The 15248-nt window shown below is 56.4% G+C and overlaps 1 protein-coding gene across 6 annotated transcripts in view; it reads right to left on the reverse strand.

Annotated features, from left to right (window-relative positions):
• The window catches only part of CCDC33 (coiled-coil domain containing 33), a 104932-nt gene extending 97066 nt beyond the window's left edge, over positions 1-7866 (reverse strand). For 5 of the 6 annotated variants that reach the window (XR_011999292.1, XM_072746011.1, XM_072746007.1 and 2 more), the window contains exons 1-2: positions 7608-7754; positions 6408-6666 (exon numbers count right to left, since the gene is read on the reverse strand). Coding sequence is in view for 5 of the 6 variants with exons in the window: in XM_072746011.1 (XP_072602112.1) it covers positions 6408-6557 (150 nt within the window). In the remaining variant the exon portion in view is untranslated. Of the gene's footprint in view, positions 1-6407; positions 6667-7607 lie in introns of all 6 variants that reach the window. The other variant, XM_072746008.1, reaches the window with a different exon arrangement.
• Positions 7867-15248: the final 7382 nt, after the last annotated feature.

A 15248-nucleotide genomic window follows, 5' to 3' on the forward strand; every position in this document is an offset into this window, starting at 1 on the left:
CAGTTCCTCCCCTGGGTGGGCTAGAGAGAAGCACATCAGAGGCAGGCATCCCCTTCCGCTCCATCTCCCCCTTGCCACACACACACACACACACACACACACAGGGCCTCCAGCCTCCCGGAGGTGGAGGTGTGAGTCAGCAGTAGCCCCTGGCTGGAGTGGGGGGAGGTGAGGAGGGGGAGGGCAGGGGGGCCATCTGGCATGCTCAGTTACAAAATCTGCTAATGGAGCTTTTTCCTAGGCTAGCATCAGGCTGGTCCAGGCTTCTCTACTCCGAAACCCGGTACCCAGGCCCCAGAGAGTGGGGCTCCCAGGTTCCCATCACCCCTCCCCTGGAGGCTGGCTAGGCAAGAAGGAGCAATGCTATTTTCTAGATAAAGAAACTGAGGCCCAGACACATCATCTCGACTCATTACTAGAATAGCAAGCACTTACTCAACACTCCCCCAGGGCAGGAGGTGTAAGCAGGGCTGTAAACTAGCTCATTTATCTTCCCAGCGATGGAAGACACAGGCACCGCTCGCCCCCATTTCACAGATGTGGAAACCGAGGCTGCGGGAAGTTACGCAATCTGCACAAGGCCACACAGCTACCAAATCGGAGCCAGAGACTGATCTGAGCCCAGGCTCACTGGGCCCCAGGGGAGCTGCCTGACCCCGAGCTGCGTCTATACTCCACCCCACTGAGCTCGGGGCACCTGGCTAGACACCTGGCTAGGACTCTGCGAGTATAGGGAGGGGACAGAGAGGGGACTCGGGAGTCAGTAAGGAGGGGCTGAGGGGCAGGCCTGGCGAGGACATGAATAGGGGTTGCCCCAGTTTAGGCATTTTCAGGTCTGTATCTGCTCTGTCTGGGGAGCTCTGAGGTCTCCCTCGGGGCCCCTAAGGGCAGAAAGTCCTTGGGAGTTGCAGAGGACGAGGGGGTGGGAGGCTGGCCCCCATCGTGGTACATTTAGCCGAGGGCCCTTCCCTTCCTGAGGGGGCAGTTTGGTCCCTGTCGCTGGGCCAGCACCAGCCAGCCCTGCTTCTCCTGCCTCTCCTGCCAGCCTCAGCCCTCCCCAGTGGGTGACAGGCTCCCTGGGAATGCCCTGACAGTGCCTTTGTTTCCCTGAAATAAAAGAAAATCGAGCTACAAAGGGAAACCTCAGGTAGCTTTTAACGGGGGCTCGGCTGCCTGAGGCAGAGTGTGTTCAAGCTGGAGGCAGTTGTCACGGGCAGAAGGGGGAGCTGCCTGCAGGCCCCCCACCCCCCCACTACCGTGATCGAGTTTACTCCAAGAAAAGCCTCTTCCAAAGAACAGCAAAGGAGGAAATCAATGAAAATTGATAGAGAAACGTAAAGCAGCTGTCCGCTGGGTGCCCGCGTGTGCGTGTGCGTGTGTGCATGTGTGTGCGTGCTCACGCGTGTGCAGCAAAAGCCTGCTGCCCGGACCCAGGCTGAGCGCCGAGAGCCGGAGGCCAGGGGCTGGGAGTCGCTGCAGCTGAGCCGCGGAGGGTGCGGGTGCTGGGGGAGGGGCCGCAGCCCGGGCTCCCTCGGTTAAGGGAGAGATTAATATATTCAATGCGCTCGGGGTAATTGAGGGAACAATCGAAGTGTTTTTCTAAAGCCCATAAAACGGCCTCATTTGCAAGGAGGAGCTGCCCGCCCCCAATCCCAGTATTTGATGGAGCTGGGGAGGGAGGGGGGAGCAGGGGCGACCCCAGGGGCTGGGGACCGAGCCTGGAGGGGCTGGGGACCGAGCCCGGAGGGGCTGGCAGGGCCGGTCTACCCAGTTCCCACGTGCCCAACTCCTACCTCTGTCCAGCCCGGGCTCTGCCTCCCGGAGCCTGGGTCCCCACCTGTGCAAAGGGCCACGGGCGGCCTCCCGGCAAGAAAGTGGAAGGGGGCGGCAGGAGGGGGGCTGCTCTGGGTGGGGGAAGCCTACCTGCCGGGGACACCTAAGGCCGCCCAGAGGCGAGCCGAGCAAGGGGGGCCCATCTCCCCGCCCCCACCGAGCCGATCTGCAGTAAAGTTAATGAGACCCACATGGCGCGCCCTGCTCTCCGCAAACCCTTCCAGTCTCCGGGCGATAGAGGCCGCGTGTGCAACAGTGAGCAATAAAAGGCACAATGAATTTAAAAGAATAAAGAGGGAGGAGAGGGAGGACTTGGAGCCGCAGGCCGGCCGGAAGGGTTCAGGCTCAGGCCCAGAATGGGGGGCCTGCGGGGGCGGGGGGGGGGGGGCGGAGGTCGAGGAGGGGGAGAGGGACTGGGAGGGAGGGAACAAAGGAAGAGAGAGGGAGCCAGAGGTCTAAGGACCGAGGGCAGAGGGGACGCCGGGCCAGCCACTGCCATCTCCGTTCCCCTCCACTTCTCCTTAATGAAAGCCCCCAGCCGGTTGGTGCCAAAGCCACCATCAGAAGCCACAGGCTTCAAGCCAGGTGCTCCGCATTTGGTGATTGCTTTATTAGCTTTTTCTTCTCTTTTTTCCCCCTCCAGGGCAAAAGGGGAAAAAAAAAAGTGTTTTAAATGGAAAGAATACAAAAAAAAAAAAAAAAAAAAAAAAACCCTTGAAAGCGTCATTTAAAAGGCTCCTAGGGAACTGAATCATTTCCATGAAACAAAACTGCAATTGTTTGGAGGAGGTAAATGCAGGGCAGAGTAGGGGAGGGAACTCCCATCCCCCCCTCCCGCCCTCCCCTCCCCTCTCCTCCCCAGCTCCTGCTTCGGTGGGAGGATGCTCGCCTGCTCTGAGTGAAGGAGCCCTGAGGATGGCTCCCAGAGCCACAAGCAAGGCATTTTTAAGTTCATGTTTCCAGAAATTTCCATCACTGGGAATTTCCAGCCCAAGGTTTCTCTCTTAAACTGCTCTGCCTGTGGGAGTTTGTCCTTAAACTTTCAGCATCTCTTAGAGAGGTTGAGTAAGGTACCAGGAGGGATGTGGCCCTTGAGGGATTTGTGGCTTGATGCCCAAGGCTGTGGTGTCCTTTGCCTCCAACCCCACAGGAGGCAACGTTCCCCCTTAAAAGAATTGACTCCAGCAGCCTGACTGTGGCCTCCACCTTGGGCTTCCTCACCTTCCGGGACCCTCCATGCCCAGCACTGGACAGGCCACCCTCATTCTGGTCAGATAAACTCCCTCTTGCTCTGGGGGAAGGAGGGAAGGCCATGGAGGTGCCGGGGTGGCACGGCCATGTGGTCTTAAAGCTGCCAAGAGGGTAGGGAGGTAGCTCCAGGGGCCAGAATGAGTCTGGTGGAGCTCTGCCCAGAGAGGAAGCCACCAAACACCCCATACAGCTGATGGCAGGAAACCTGGAGCTCGCTCCACTCTTGGGAACCCCCCCCTCCGTCCCGCCAACGGGGCCCCTGCCTAAGTGTCAGTGCCCCATCCATGGGTCAGGGGCCTGGGGAGGGATCTGTATGGATCCCGGCACACACGGGTGAATTCAAGAACTGGAGAAGGGAGGGTGTTCGCCAGCCCAGCAGAGTCTCAGGATCCTGGGAATGCAGCGGCAGCACCAGTGCGTCCTTTTTGGCCGCACATCCTGTGGACATGGCTCAGGGGCACAGGGGCTGAGGTTCAAGTCAGTCACTGCCACCCACTTGGAGCCCCGCCTCCTGCTGCCTGCCTACTCTCTGGATCATTGCATTCCTAACCCCCTGCCCTCTGCCCTGGACTCCGCACTCAGCCTGTGACTATCAGCAGTTCTGCTTTGAAGACTGACACACAAGATGGAGAACAACTTGTGAGCTCACAATGAAGCTGTACGTCGTCGAAGAGATTCGATGGTCGAAGTGCCTGATGCAGACACGACGACGGAAGGTAGTCCGGAAGGAACGAAATCAATGCAGAGAAGGCTTCCTGGAGGAGGTGACCTTGAGCCTGGAAATCCATTCCTGGCCCCCAACTGGCTGCAGTGCCTGCAGTCTCCTCTCTCCATCCTTCTGCATCACTGCCTCGACTCACCACCTCACCCTACCCTCCTCTCCGCTGTCTTTCTCCTCCTCTTTAGTTGAGAGCCCAAGACAGCTGGGTGAAGTCCTTCCCTCCTGGGCTCCATTTTCCCATTGGCAAAGGGGAGGGAGGAGGGTTTCCGAGGGCTCCTGCGGTTCTAGGCCACAACTTCCCCAGGGCACGGGGGACTGTCCCTGCCCCCGTCTCGCTACTGTCCTGCCAGCAGTAGCTTGGAGCCTCCGAGCCCCAGCTCCAGAAAGGTGCCTGTCGTCCTCGTTCACCTGAGCGGAAACAAGGCGGCCCGGCTATCCTCTGAAGGGCCCCGTGGCATTGTGTCCCCCACTGGCTTCCAGGCCCTGCCATCAGGGTTGTGATTGCTGACCTCCCAGGAGGGAAGCGATCTTTCTCTCCCTTGAAAGCCATTTTCTTGTCTTGGTAGAAGCAGACATCTGACACTTTAAGAGGTGGAATGGCAGGGAGATGATGGCATTAAATAACAGAAATTAGAGCAGCCGCCGTCGGCTCCCGCAGCCCAAGGCCCCCCTTCCCTGTAGCCACTGCCCCGCCACATGCATTCAGGGCAGCAGCCTGCAAGCTGCCTGCATGGCCCTGGCTCGGGCTGGTCCCAGAGAACTGGGGACGGCTTTCCCCTGAGCTCTGAGCCTCTGTGTGTGTGTGTAGCCCTGTGACAAACTAGGACAGAGGGGCCAGGGCCGCCGAAGTCAGGGCGCGTGCAGTCTGAGTGAGCGGGATGTCAGGTAGGACCCGGGGCCCTCCAAGTCCCTCACAAGCAGCCTTCTCCGCCCCCAGCGCGTGGCCAGGTATACAAGAGGTGGTCCAAAGTATTAGTAGATTTTTTTTAAAGTATTTGTTGGGGATCCCTGGGTGGCACAGCGGTTTAGCGCCTGCCTTTGGCCCAGGGCGCAATCCTGGAGACCCGGGATCGAATCCCACGTCAGGCTCCCGGTGCATGGAGCCTGCTTCTCCCTCTGCCTGTGTCTCTGCCTCTCTCTCTCTCTCTCTCTCTCTCTGTGACTATCATAAATTAAAAAAAAAAAAGAAAGTATTTGTTAATGGACTGATGAGTGAATGAATGAATGGATGGATGGACAGAGGCTAAAGTGGCCCGGTAACAGGCTAAGACCTGGAGGAGAGACTGCCTGGGTCCCTTCCGGTTGTCCTGCACGTCCTGCACGTGCTGCCGGATTGCTGTCTAACGCGCGGCTCACGATGTTATCTTCTCTCCCCTGTGCCTCCCGAATTGAGCATCCACCTGGCTCTTTTGCCACCTTACCCTGACTCGCTCCCCTTTCTCCGGCCCATCAGCCCCCCTTGAACGCCACCAGCCCACCATGCTGGGCTCCCCGTCAGGCCCAGAGAGAGGAGCTGCAGGAAAAGCCAGGTGCCTTGGGCTCCAACCTCGGCGCGGCCCCTGCTGCCAGTGAGACCCTCTCCTTCTCAGCCAGCTTATTCTGGTCCCTCCCTCTGGAATACCTTCCCCAGAGCCCGGGCCAGCACCCTGGAGTCCTACCCGCCGAGGATAGGCCCATAGGGTCGGACCGTCAGCACCTAACAAATGTCTGATGGTTGAACGAATGAATGGACTCATCTCAAATGACATCTCTTCGGAGGAGCCTGACTGGCACCCTCCCTCACCAGAGCGCCCCTTCCAGCACAGCCCTTACGGGACTATATCAGGCCCACACTGTGTCCAGTGTCATCAGGCTAGGTGGCACCGCGAGCTCTGGGACTGGCCTGGCTTTGGATTCCCTTCCCCAGTGCACACTAAGGTCCCCCAGGAAATGTCACTGGTATTAATGGAATCCTGCGTCCTTGGGGATGATCCTCGGTTTCACTGCCTGTGAAGTGGGCTACTACTGGCTCTACTAGCTTCCACCTGTCCTGGCTTCGAGGCCCGAGGCCCACCAGCCACACTGCCTGGCTGCAGAACACAACCACTTTGGGAGACCCTCCTTCAGCCTGGACAAGGACTAGACTCTCTTCCTTGGGTCTGAGGCCACCAGGATCCAGGATCTGGTTCAGGGCTGAACCCCTCCTGGCTGAGGTGGGAGCTGGACGGGGTTGAAGGTGGGCGCACACAGACTTCTGTCCCGTGGTCATTTCGGTCGGGCCTCTCAAAACTTGATGACAAGGCGTGAGATGGAATTTGGGGACCAAAGGCTCTCAGGGGACGCTCACCCATTGGGCAAAAGAAACCCCACCCAGTGCTGTCCCTGCTCTGTATGGGCATTGCTCCATTTTCCCGTCACCCCCTGCAAACTGGGACCCCCGCCTCCATTCTCCAACTGCAGGCTCTCCGGAACGGAATGAGGCCACCCTCAGAAGTTCTGCTGCTCTGCTCAATGAGGATCTGGGGACGGTCAGGCCCATCGATCAGTGACTCTGGGTCTTCCAGCGGGGGTGGGTGGGGAGTGTTGATGCCAGAGCCAGAGTCAGGTCCGAGGGGACACCCACCTGCAGCACCCACCCGACGGCTGGGGCTCTGGGTGCGGAGACCGGAGTCCTGGAGACCAGTGTGGGGCTGGAGGCTGAGCGCCAGGGCTCTCGGAAGGCCACGCTGTCGGGCAGGCCATGGGGTCGGTGCTCGGCGGCCCACAGGTCCATGAGGGGCTGGTCGGTCGCGGGAGGACCCCGAAGAGGGCCTCGCCCACTGGCTGGGCTGCCTGTCCTGAGGCCCTGACCAGCCAGTGCCTCCACCGCAGCTTGCAGAACCCTGGAGACGGGAGGCATGTGCTCAGGGGCCGGGTCTGGGGGTTCCTGGCCTCCCACAGGGTGGGGATGACACCTGGGTGGCCTGTCCTTTGAGAGGAAGCCCAGCCTGGCTAAGATTTCCCTGCGGGTGGCACCCTGACCCCTCTCGGGCCCCACTCTGACCCCTCCCTTTACCGATGTGGGGATGGGAGGGCTCTTAGCCGGTGACAAGGTCCTGAGTGACCCTACGTGGAGGGAAGAATCCAACCTGTCCCTCATCTCTGGCCACCGGAAGGCCTGGGACTTGGCTTCCCCATTCCCTCACATCCCACCTCCTCCAGGAAGCCTGCCTGCATGGCCTCCCAGCCTAGGTGTAGACCTTCTGCTCCTTCCAGATGACTTAACTATTCTCTGTTTGAAATTCCTGCCCCTCTACCTAACCTGGAAACTTCCTGAAGGCCAGACCCAGGTCTCCCCCACTCTGTCCACCCCTATCCCCACAGTCCAGTGGTGCTCGGGGCTGGGCACTCAGGACCCTGGCTCTAATGTCACTCAGTGTGACGTCCAGTGGGACTGGCCCCAAACCTGCTGGGTGCTCAGCTCTTGTGAATTTACAAAGCCATTCCTCATCTGTCCTTTTATTTCCTCTTCACCTGACCAGTGTGACCAGCATCAGTGTCCCCTGTCACACTGAAGGAGACAGGGGCTCACGGAGGACCCTGCATTTGCCCAAGATCACACAGGCGGAGCTTTGGGATCCAGTCCAGGGTTCTGCCCCTGCCCCTCCCAGCTTCCCCGAGGCTCCCTGGGGTCCCTGATGGGGCTTGAGGTGGGAGTTACAGGACCCTTCTCTCCCCCCAGCCACCTTTGAGCAAAGTAAAGACCAACTTGTTCCTGGTGAGGGCGAGGCTCAATGACCTTGGTGACAGCAGAACAGGTAGGGAGGGGGTCCCCATCATTTACCTGCAACCGTACCCCAATCCCTGAGCCAGCCCTCAGGGGGTTCTCAGCTGTCAGCTGCAGGGCATATCCATCCTCCTCGTTAAACTCCACACTCAAGACTTCAAATTCCAGATCCAGTGTCTTCTCCTCTGCCTTTAGCCTCTGGCTCTGCAGGGATGGAGGGACCCAGGGTTCAGGCCCCCTGAAGGCCATGAACTGGCCGGGGACTGACCCCTAGGCTGAGCACTGCCCCCTCCCTCCCACAGCCTGGGCCCAGTCTGAAAGCCTGTACACTGGGCGCTCAGGGCTATACCCCACCCCTCTTTTTGTTTGTTTGTTTGAGGAGAAACTAGGTAACAAGCCAGGGAGCTGGGCCTGTTGTAGGGAACAAAGGCTGCCATTGATCTGTCCCTTTCAGCATTTGTTCATTCAACAAATATTTATTGAGCATCTAATGTGTGCCACGGATTATTTTAGGCGTTTGGAATATAGCGGTGAACCAGACGAAGGATCCTGTCTGCCTGAAGCTTCTCTTCTAGTGGGGGAGGGAGGCTGGGACAGATAGAAATAGACACAAAATATAGAAAATAGGTAAATTATAACATATGATAGAAGATAATAATCTATGAGAATATTAGTGCAGGGTCAGGGATTAGGAATACTGGGGTGGGGAGCACAGAATTGCACAGGCTATTGGTTTCTCAGCACTTTCCATTTCTGGGGGAGCCTGTCTCTACATACCTATTCATTCCCAAGAGTTGGTGAGTTGAGGGGGGTGGTCTCAAGGAAAGAGGGACAGTGTTTGTTCTCTGGGACGATGGCCTTGGCACCTGCTTCTGGAACCAGTTTGCCTTTATAATCAAAACTCACAGTATGGGGCACAGCTTCACTTTACAGAGAGCCCAAAGCTTCTTACACTAAAGAGTTGTCATTCTGGAACCCAACCTTCCTGAGCCTGGGTCTTGCTGATACCCAAGAGGAGAGGAGAAATTCTGAACATGCCTCAGTAAGAACCATCTCTACCATCAGCATCACCACCATCTCTGTCACAACCAACATCATCACCATGACTATTACCATCACCACTACCATCATCACCATTGTGTCCATCACCACCATCACTATGACTGACCATAGTCACTGGAGTCCCGGGATCGAGTCCCACGTCGGTCTGCCATTACCACCATCACTATGACCATCACCATGACCACCATTACTACCATTACCACCATCACCATCACTATCATCACCATCATCACCATCATCACCATCATCACCATCGCCACCATCCCACCATCTCTACCTCCAATATCATCATCATCATCATCATCATCATCACCATTTATGATACTCATCGTTGAGCAGCTCCTGCATACCAGACACTCTATGTGACTCTGTGATATAGATATACTCATTTCCGTTTTACAGATGAAGAATCGGAGGCTGAGAGATTACCCAGATCTGTACCTATCACCACACTTTCCCCTACTAAACCTGTCCTGGGGGCACCTCGGGGACTCAGCGGTTGAGCATCTGCCTTCTGCTCAGGTCGTGATCCCAGGGATCGAGTCCCACATCGGGTTCCCTTTGGGAAGCCTGCTTCTCCCTCTGCCTGTGTCTCTGCCTCTCTCTGTGTCTCTCATGCATAAATAAATAAAATCTTAAAAAAAAAAAACCCGTCCTAGGACTGTCTCAGAGCCTGAAATTCATACTATTAGGGCCTTCTGTATCCTAAAGCTGGGGAAGAACAGCTCTGAGTCCAAAAAGTACATGTATGGAGACATAGGCTTCGTTCAAGTGTTCATTCGAAGTCACCTTGGCTGGAATGCATGATTTCCATAAAATAAGAGATAACCAGTCTAAAGATGGTATTGGCCAGCCCTGCTAAGGGACCTGATGTATGTGGTAGGCTTCCTCTGCAATGATTAGAATCCAGTTCCTTCAGATTCCCCCAAGAAGAAACTGAGGCAAAGAGGGTTTAGGAGAGCAGAGTTCTAGTCACCTGACTTGCGCGTGAACTCGGGCAGTGGCCCCATCTGTACCGTAAGTGTGAGTTGGATGGGAAGTCTTCCCCCAGCTCTGGAGGTCTGAAACTCTGTAAGTCACGGTGGGAAAGGCCAGAGTCTGGCCATTTGGGGAAGAGAGGCCCCCTGGAAACCTCTGGGCCTGACCAACCAACCTGGGTCTAGAAGCTGTGTTTGTCCCGCTAAGGTCTAAGGTCTTAGAGATTCAGCAGCTCTCTTCCCTTACACACTTGGGTTGGGTTTTTGTTTTGTTTTTTAAGATTTTACTTATTTATTTATGTGAGAGAGAGAGATAGTGAGAGAGAGGGAGAGGCGTTGGGGAGGGGCGGAGGAGAAGCAGACTCGCTGCATAGCAGGGAGCCCTATGCAGAGCTCGATCCCAGGACCCTGGCATTATGGCCTGAGCCAAACCCAGGCACCCATTCCCTCACACGTTTGAAGTGCCGCCCTAGAGATGTCACAAGGTGGGAGTCGAACCTCCGTGCGCCACCCAGCCCCGTGTCCCAGTGAGCAGGCTCCATTGCACACAGCTGTTCCTTCTAGTTGGCTTACCCCAGCCAGGCAACCTCGGCCCCTCCTGCCTTCCTCTCACCTTTCCCTCCCTCCCTCCCTCCCTCCCTCCACTTTCTATAGAAGGAGGGGGGGTGACCATGCTGCTCTCAGCATCGGGGCGCTCCAGCCCTCCCCCACGGGCCTCCCTGCCCCAGCTCAGCCTCTGGGGAAGGCTCATTCTTTTGGTGTGTGTGTGTGTGTGTGTGTGTGTGTGTGTGTACAGTTATCTTTTAAAACTGTGGTAAAGGGGATCCCTGGGTGACTCAGCGGTTGAGTGTCTGCCTTCGGCCCAGGGCCTGATCCTGGAGTCCCGGGATCCAGTCCCATGTCAGGCTCCCTGCGTGGAGCCTGCTTCTCTCTCTGCCTGTGTCTCTGCCTCTCTCTGTGTCTCTGTGTGTCTCTCATGAATAAATAAATAAAATCTTTAAAAAAATAAAATAAAACTGTGGCAAAATATACACAACGTAAAATGTACCATCTTAATTGCCTCTATGTGTGCAGCTCATCGGTGTTAGCTACGTTCACATTATGGCGCAACCCCTCTCCAGCGCCCTTCTCCTCTCACAAAACTGAAACTCTACACCCATTAAATAACAACTCCCCATTCCTTCCTCCCTCCAGCCCCTGGCAACCACTCTTCTACTCTCCTGGCTCTCTGAGTGACTGTTCTAGGCACCTCGTCTAAGTGGAGTCCCGCAGTATTTGTCCCTTTGTGACCAGCTTATTTCATTCTGGGGCATTCTGTCCCTGGCCCAGCCTGCCCTGTGTCCCCTCCCCTGCCTTTGCTGGTACTCTTGCCTCTGCCCCAAAGGCCCAGCCACACCTGTTGTCACCCTGTGCATCCTGCTGGAGGCTCAAAGCCTCCTCCTCTGCAACTGGGGCAGTGACTCCCTCCTGTGCCCCACTCTGTGCCTTCCTCTTCTGTCTCAAATGATGACTTGCCATACTGGACGGAATAGAGCTTCAGGGGTCATGTCTGTGTGTCCAGGCCAGAGCCGAGCAAAGGATAGGTACCGAGGGGACCATTAAAGCATTATTGAATGAACGAATGAATGAATGAATGAATGAGTAGATGGACAAACCCAATCCAGCTTTTAATTGCACACAAAAGAGTAAGAAATGGTACTTTGGGGCACCTGGGTAGCTCAGCGGTTGAGTGTCTGCTTTGGGCTCAGGTTGTGATCCTGGGGTCCTGGGATCGAGTCCCACATGGGGCTCCTTGCATGTCTCTCAGGAATAAATGAATAAAATCTTAAAAAAGAAAAAAAAAGAAAAGGTTCTTTGTTGACTTCAACTGGATTCCAGTAGAGAGAAGCAAAGACCATTTTGGGCTTTTGACTCATACTTGGACTTAGATGCATCCTGGTGCTGGCTGGTGCCCAGGTAAGGGCCAGGTAAGTGACAGGGCAGAAGGTAGTGGTTCCTTCTTTTTCTTCTTTTTTTCATAAAGATTTTCTTTTCTTTTCTTTTCTTTTCTTTTCTTTTCTTTTCTTTTCTTTTCTTTTCTTTTCTTTTCTTTTCTTTTCTTTTTTTATTCATAAGAGACAGAGACAGAGAGAGAGGTGCAGAGACACAGGCAGAGGGAGAAGCAGGCTCCATGCAGGGAGCCCGATGGGGGACTCGATCCCAAGTCTCCAGGATCACGGCCTGGGCTAAAGGCGGCGCTAAACCACGGAGCCACCCGGGCTGCCCTCATAAAGATTTTCTTAAAAGATTTATTTATTTATTATAGAGAGAGGAAGCAGAGGGGCAGAGGGAGGGGGAGAAGGAGAGAAGCAGACTCCCTCTGAGCACAGAGCTCCACACGGGGTTCGATCCCACAAGCCCCGAGATCATGACCTGAGCCGAAATCGAGAGTTGGATGCTTAACCAACTGAGCCGCCTGGGCAGCCCAGGAGGTCGCGGTTCCTAATTCTCAGACTTCTCTGGGCCTGGCCTCTGTTCCACAGAGGAAGTCTGGAAACCTCAGTGAATTTCCAGAGGTCAGGGCTGGCTAGCACCCCCATTTCACAGATGGAAAAACTGAGCCCGGGTAGCAGATCAGGACCAGCTCCCTCCTCCCTTCCCAGGATTCCCTCTACGCCCATCTGCCTCCCTGACTCAGCCTTCTGTGGTTTTCAAAAGATTTAAACTGCAGGCAGAGGCCTGGCTCCCGCAGAAGGACAGGAAGGGGCACGGTGTGGGTGAGGAGGGGGTGGCGTTGCCGAGGTCCAGGCCTCCCTCCTGGGCCCCAGCGCAGGAGGCCGTGGTGAAGCCCTCCAGTGTCCTTTGTTCCCTGGAAGAGTGGCCGCTCAGAGGCTGCTGGCTTTGTCTGGAAGAGCCTGGCCTCTGATCAGCCCCTCCCAGAGGCCCCTTCCCGCTGCCCACAAGGGCTCCTTTCAGCCTCCTCTGTTGACACCTGTGGGCCCTCAGCCCCCCATCCTCACCCCCAAGGAACCATCTTCAGCTTCTCCTGCTCCCTGCAACCCTCCTGGTGTCTGCTCAGAGTTGAGTCCTCCCAGCAGGGACGCCTGAGAGTTCCTGGCTCTACCATCCTCTTCTACAGATGGGGAAGCAGAGCCTCAGAGAGATCACAGAGGGGAGTGAAGGGAAGGACCTGGACCTCAGGCCTCCGGATTCAGTGGAGTGGTCTCAGCACCCAGCCTCCCCCAGCAGCCTCTCCCCTCCTGCCCCTGCCCCTTCCACCCCCCTGGCCCGAGGGGAACCATCCCAGGCCCACACCCCACTCCTTTCAAGTCCACAGCACCAGAAGCCTACAGGGTGATAAGATCATAGACTCAGCACTGGTCAAGCGAAGCATAGCAGCAGCCTCTTTCCATCACCCAGATTGGAAAACAGGCCCAGAGCAGGACAGGGCCTCTTTGTGGCCACATTAGAAGTCTGGTTTCTTCCCTCCCCTGATAGTGGGCCTTAGGGTTGGGGCCTGGCTACCCCGACACTGTGCCCTCCATCTCCTGGCCTCTGGCACTGTCAGGCTGCAGATCTTGCCCCTCCTGGTCTCCTGCTCCAGGCTCAGGTCATGCCTGCAGCCAGCTCCCTGGCCTTCAGCTGAGCAGGAGACTGGGGCTGTACCCGTGACCCCTGTCCTCACCCGGCAGCCCCTCTCTGCCAGCCTCGGCTCAGAAGAGAGAAAGTTCCCGAGTAGCAGAAGGGAGAAGGCCCTAGCGTCTGGCAGCATCCGCAGCACTGCCCTTCGCCTTCCCACTCAGCTCTTCTTCTGGTTCCGAGGACTCAAAGTCCTGAGCCGGCATCCAGCCTGCGTGGGCGCCCTGCAGACTCTGGGGTTTCGGAGACCAGCAGCAGTCCTCCTGTGCACCCAAGATGGACAGGCAGGTGACTGGGGAGGGAGAGCGGGAGCTGGCAGGGGCAGTACCAGGTGAGCACACCGGAAGGCCCAAGGTAAGGTGCCACCTCAAACCTTTAGGTGGAGAGACAAACTTCACAGTCAGGTTCAGACGGGGAGACAGAGAGCAGGAGAGAGGAACAGAAATGGAAGGACAGTGGAGAGAGAGAGGCGGGGTGGGGGCGGGGGAAGAGACAGATCGACGACGCAGAGTGGGGCAGAGCCGGACAGGAAGGAGAGACAGAAAGGTGGGAGGCAGGCTAGACTGGGTGAGGCAAAGTTGGGCTAGAGAGACAGTAACGGGGATGGAAGGAGAGACTCGGGGCCTGGGACAGGTGGGCAGCAGAAGGACAAGGACACAGAAAGAGAGGAAGGAGCCAAACGGGAGTTACTGATGGACCCACCAGTAGACACCCGAGTGCAGAGCTTCTGCTGTGTTCTCATCAGACCGAGTGCTGTGTGGTGTGTCTCAGGCAGGCCACTTACCCATCTCCGGGGGCCTTAGCCCAACTCCAGGGACTGGGTCCCAGGCAGAGTCCCCAGCCATGGAAGGGAGCGGAGTCCAGGCCCTGGAAAGGGAGGTTTCTGGGCAAAGAGCTGTGAGCTCTGTGCATGCGTAGGGGGTGGGAGGAGGGAGGATCTCTGGCAAAACTCCTAGCTCAGTCACTGCCCTGGCACATCATGTGGCCTCTGTGGGCCTCCATTTCCTCCAGATGTGACGGTGAGTATGGGTAGAGCAGGGGTCTCTGAGAGCTCCTGCCCTAAGGCCTGGCCTTGGCTCAGGCTCTTTCTTTGCAGCTAATTTACTGCTCTCTCCTACTTAACTCATGACCTTTACCTCATAGTCCAAGACGGCTGCTTGAGATCCAGCCGTCATACCTGCATTTCAGCCAGCTGGAAGGAGGAAAGAAAACATCTGTCTTGTAAAGAACACCTCTCTTCAGAAGTTACAGTCAACACTTCCTTTTCCATCTCGTTGGCCAGTTCCTAGTCTCGGGGCTGTATGTCAGCTTCCAGAGAGGCCGGGGTCACAGTTTCACACAGCTGAGAGATGCCTGCGCAGCTGCTCTCACGCAGCAGGCTTCCATACAGCCTTAGAGTCTTTACCTTTTGTTTACTTGAGACGTAGATTGTTTACTTGAGATAGATTGTAAATACACATTTCGAGTGATGAAAATCCCCCTTCATTGCCCCAAACTCCTCCCTGTCCCGAGTGTGGCCACTACGAACAATTTGCTGTGCGTCTACTAGATTCATTTTTTTAAAAAATTTTATTTATTTATGATAGTCACACAGACAGAGAGAGAGAGAGAGAGGCAGAGACACAGGCAGAGGGAGAAGCAGGCTCCATGCACCGGGAGCCCGACGTGGGATTCGATCCCGGGTCTCCAGGATCGCGCCCTAGGCCAAAGGCAGGCGCCAAACCGCTGCGCCACCCAGGGATCCCAAATTCATTTTCTGGTGTATTTGCACACACACGTACGTGCACGCACCTGTGCACATAAAGAGCGGGGCCATGATTCGTGTGCTGCTCGGCGCCTGGCGTTCATGGCTGGCACACTTGGCGCCGGGACCTGGAGGTCGGAGCATCTGGTCCCTGAGGAAGGACCTCACTCTACAAGACTTAGCAAAGCCAAGCCGTGGACTTGGGCTTGTTGCCAACTTCTGCATGAGGAGGGGCCGTGGAAGAGGCAGGGCATCTTCCCTGCCATTTGTATGCAAAGGGTCTTTCAGGGTAGATTT

Source organism: Vulpes vulpes, unplaced genomic scaffold, assembly GCF_048418805.1.
Source record: "Vulpes vulpes isolate BD-2025 unplaced genomic scaffold, VulVul3 u000000678, whole genome shotgun sequence".
NCBI lineage: Eukaryota > Metazoa > Chordata > Mammalia > Carnivora > Canidae > Vulpes > Vulpes vulpes.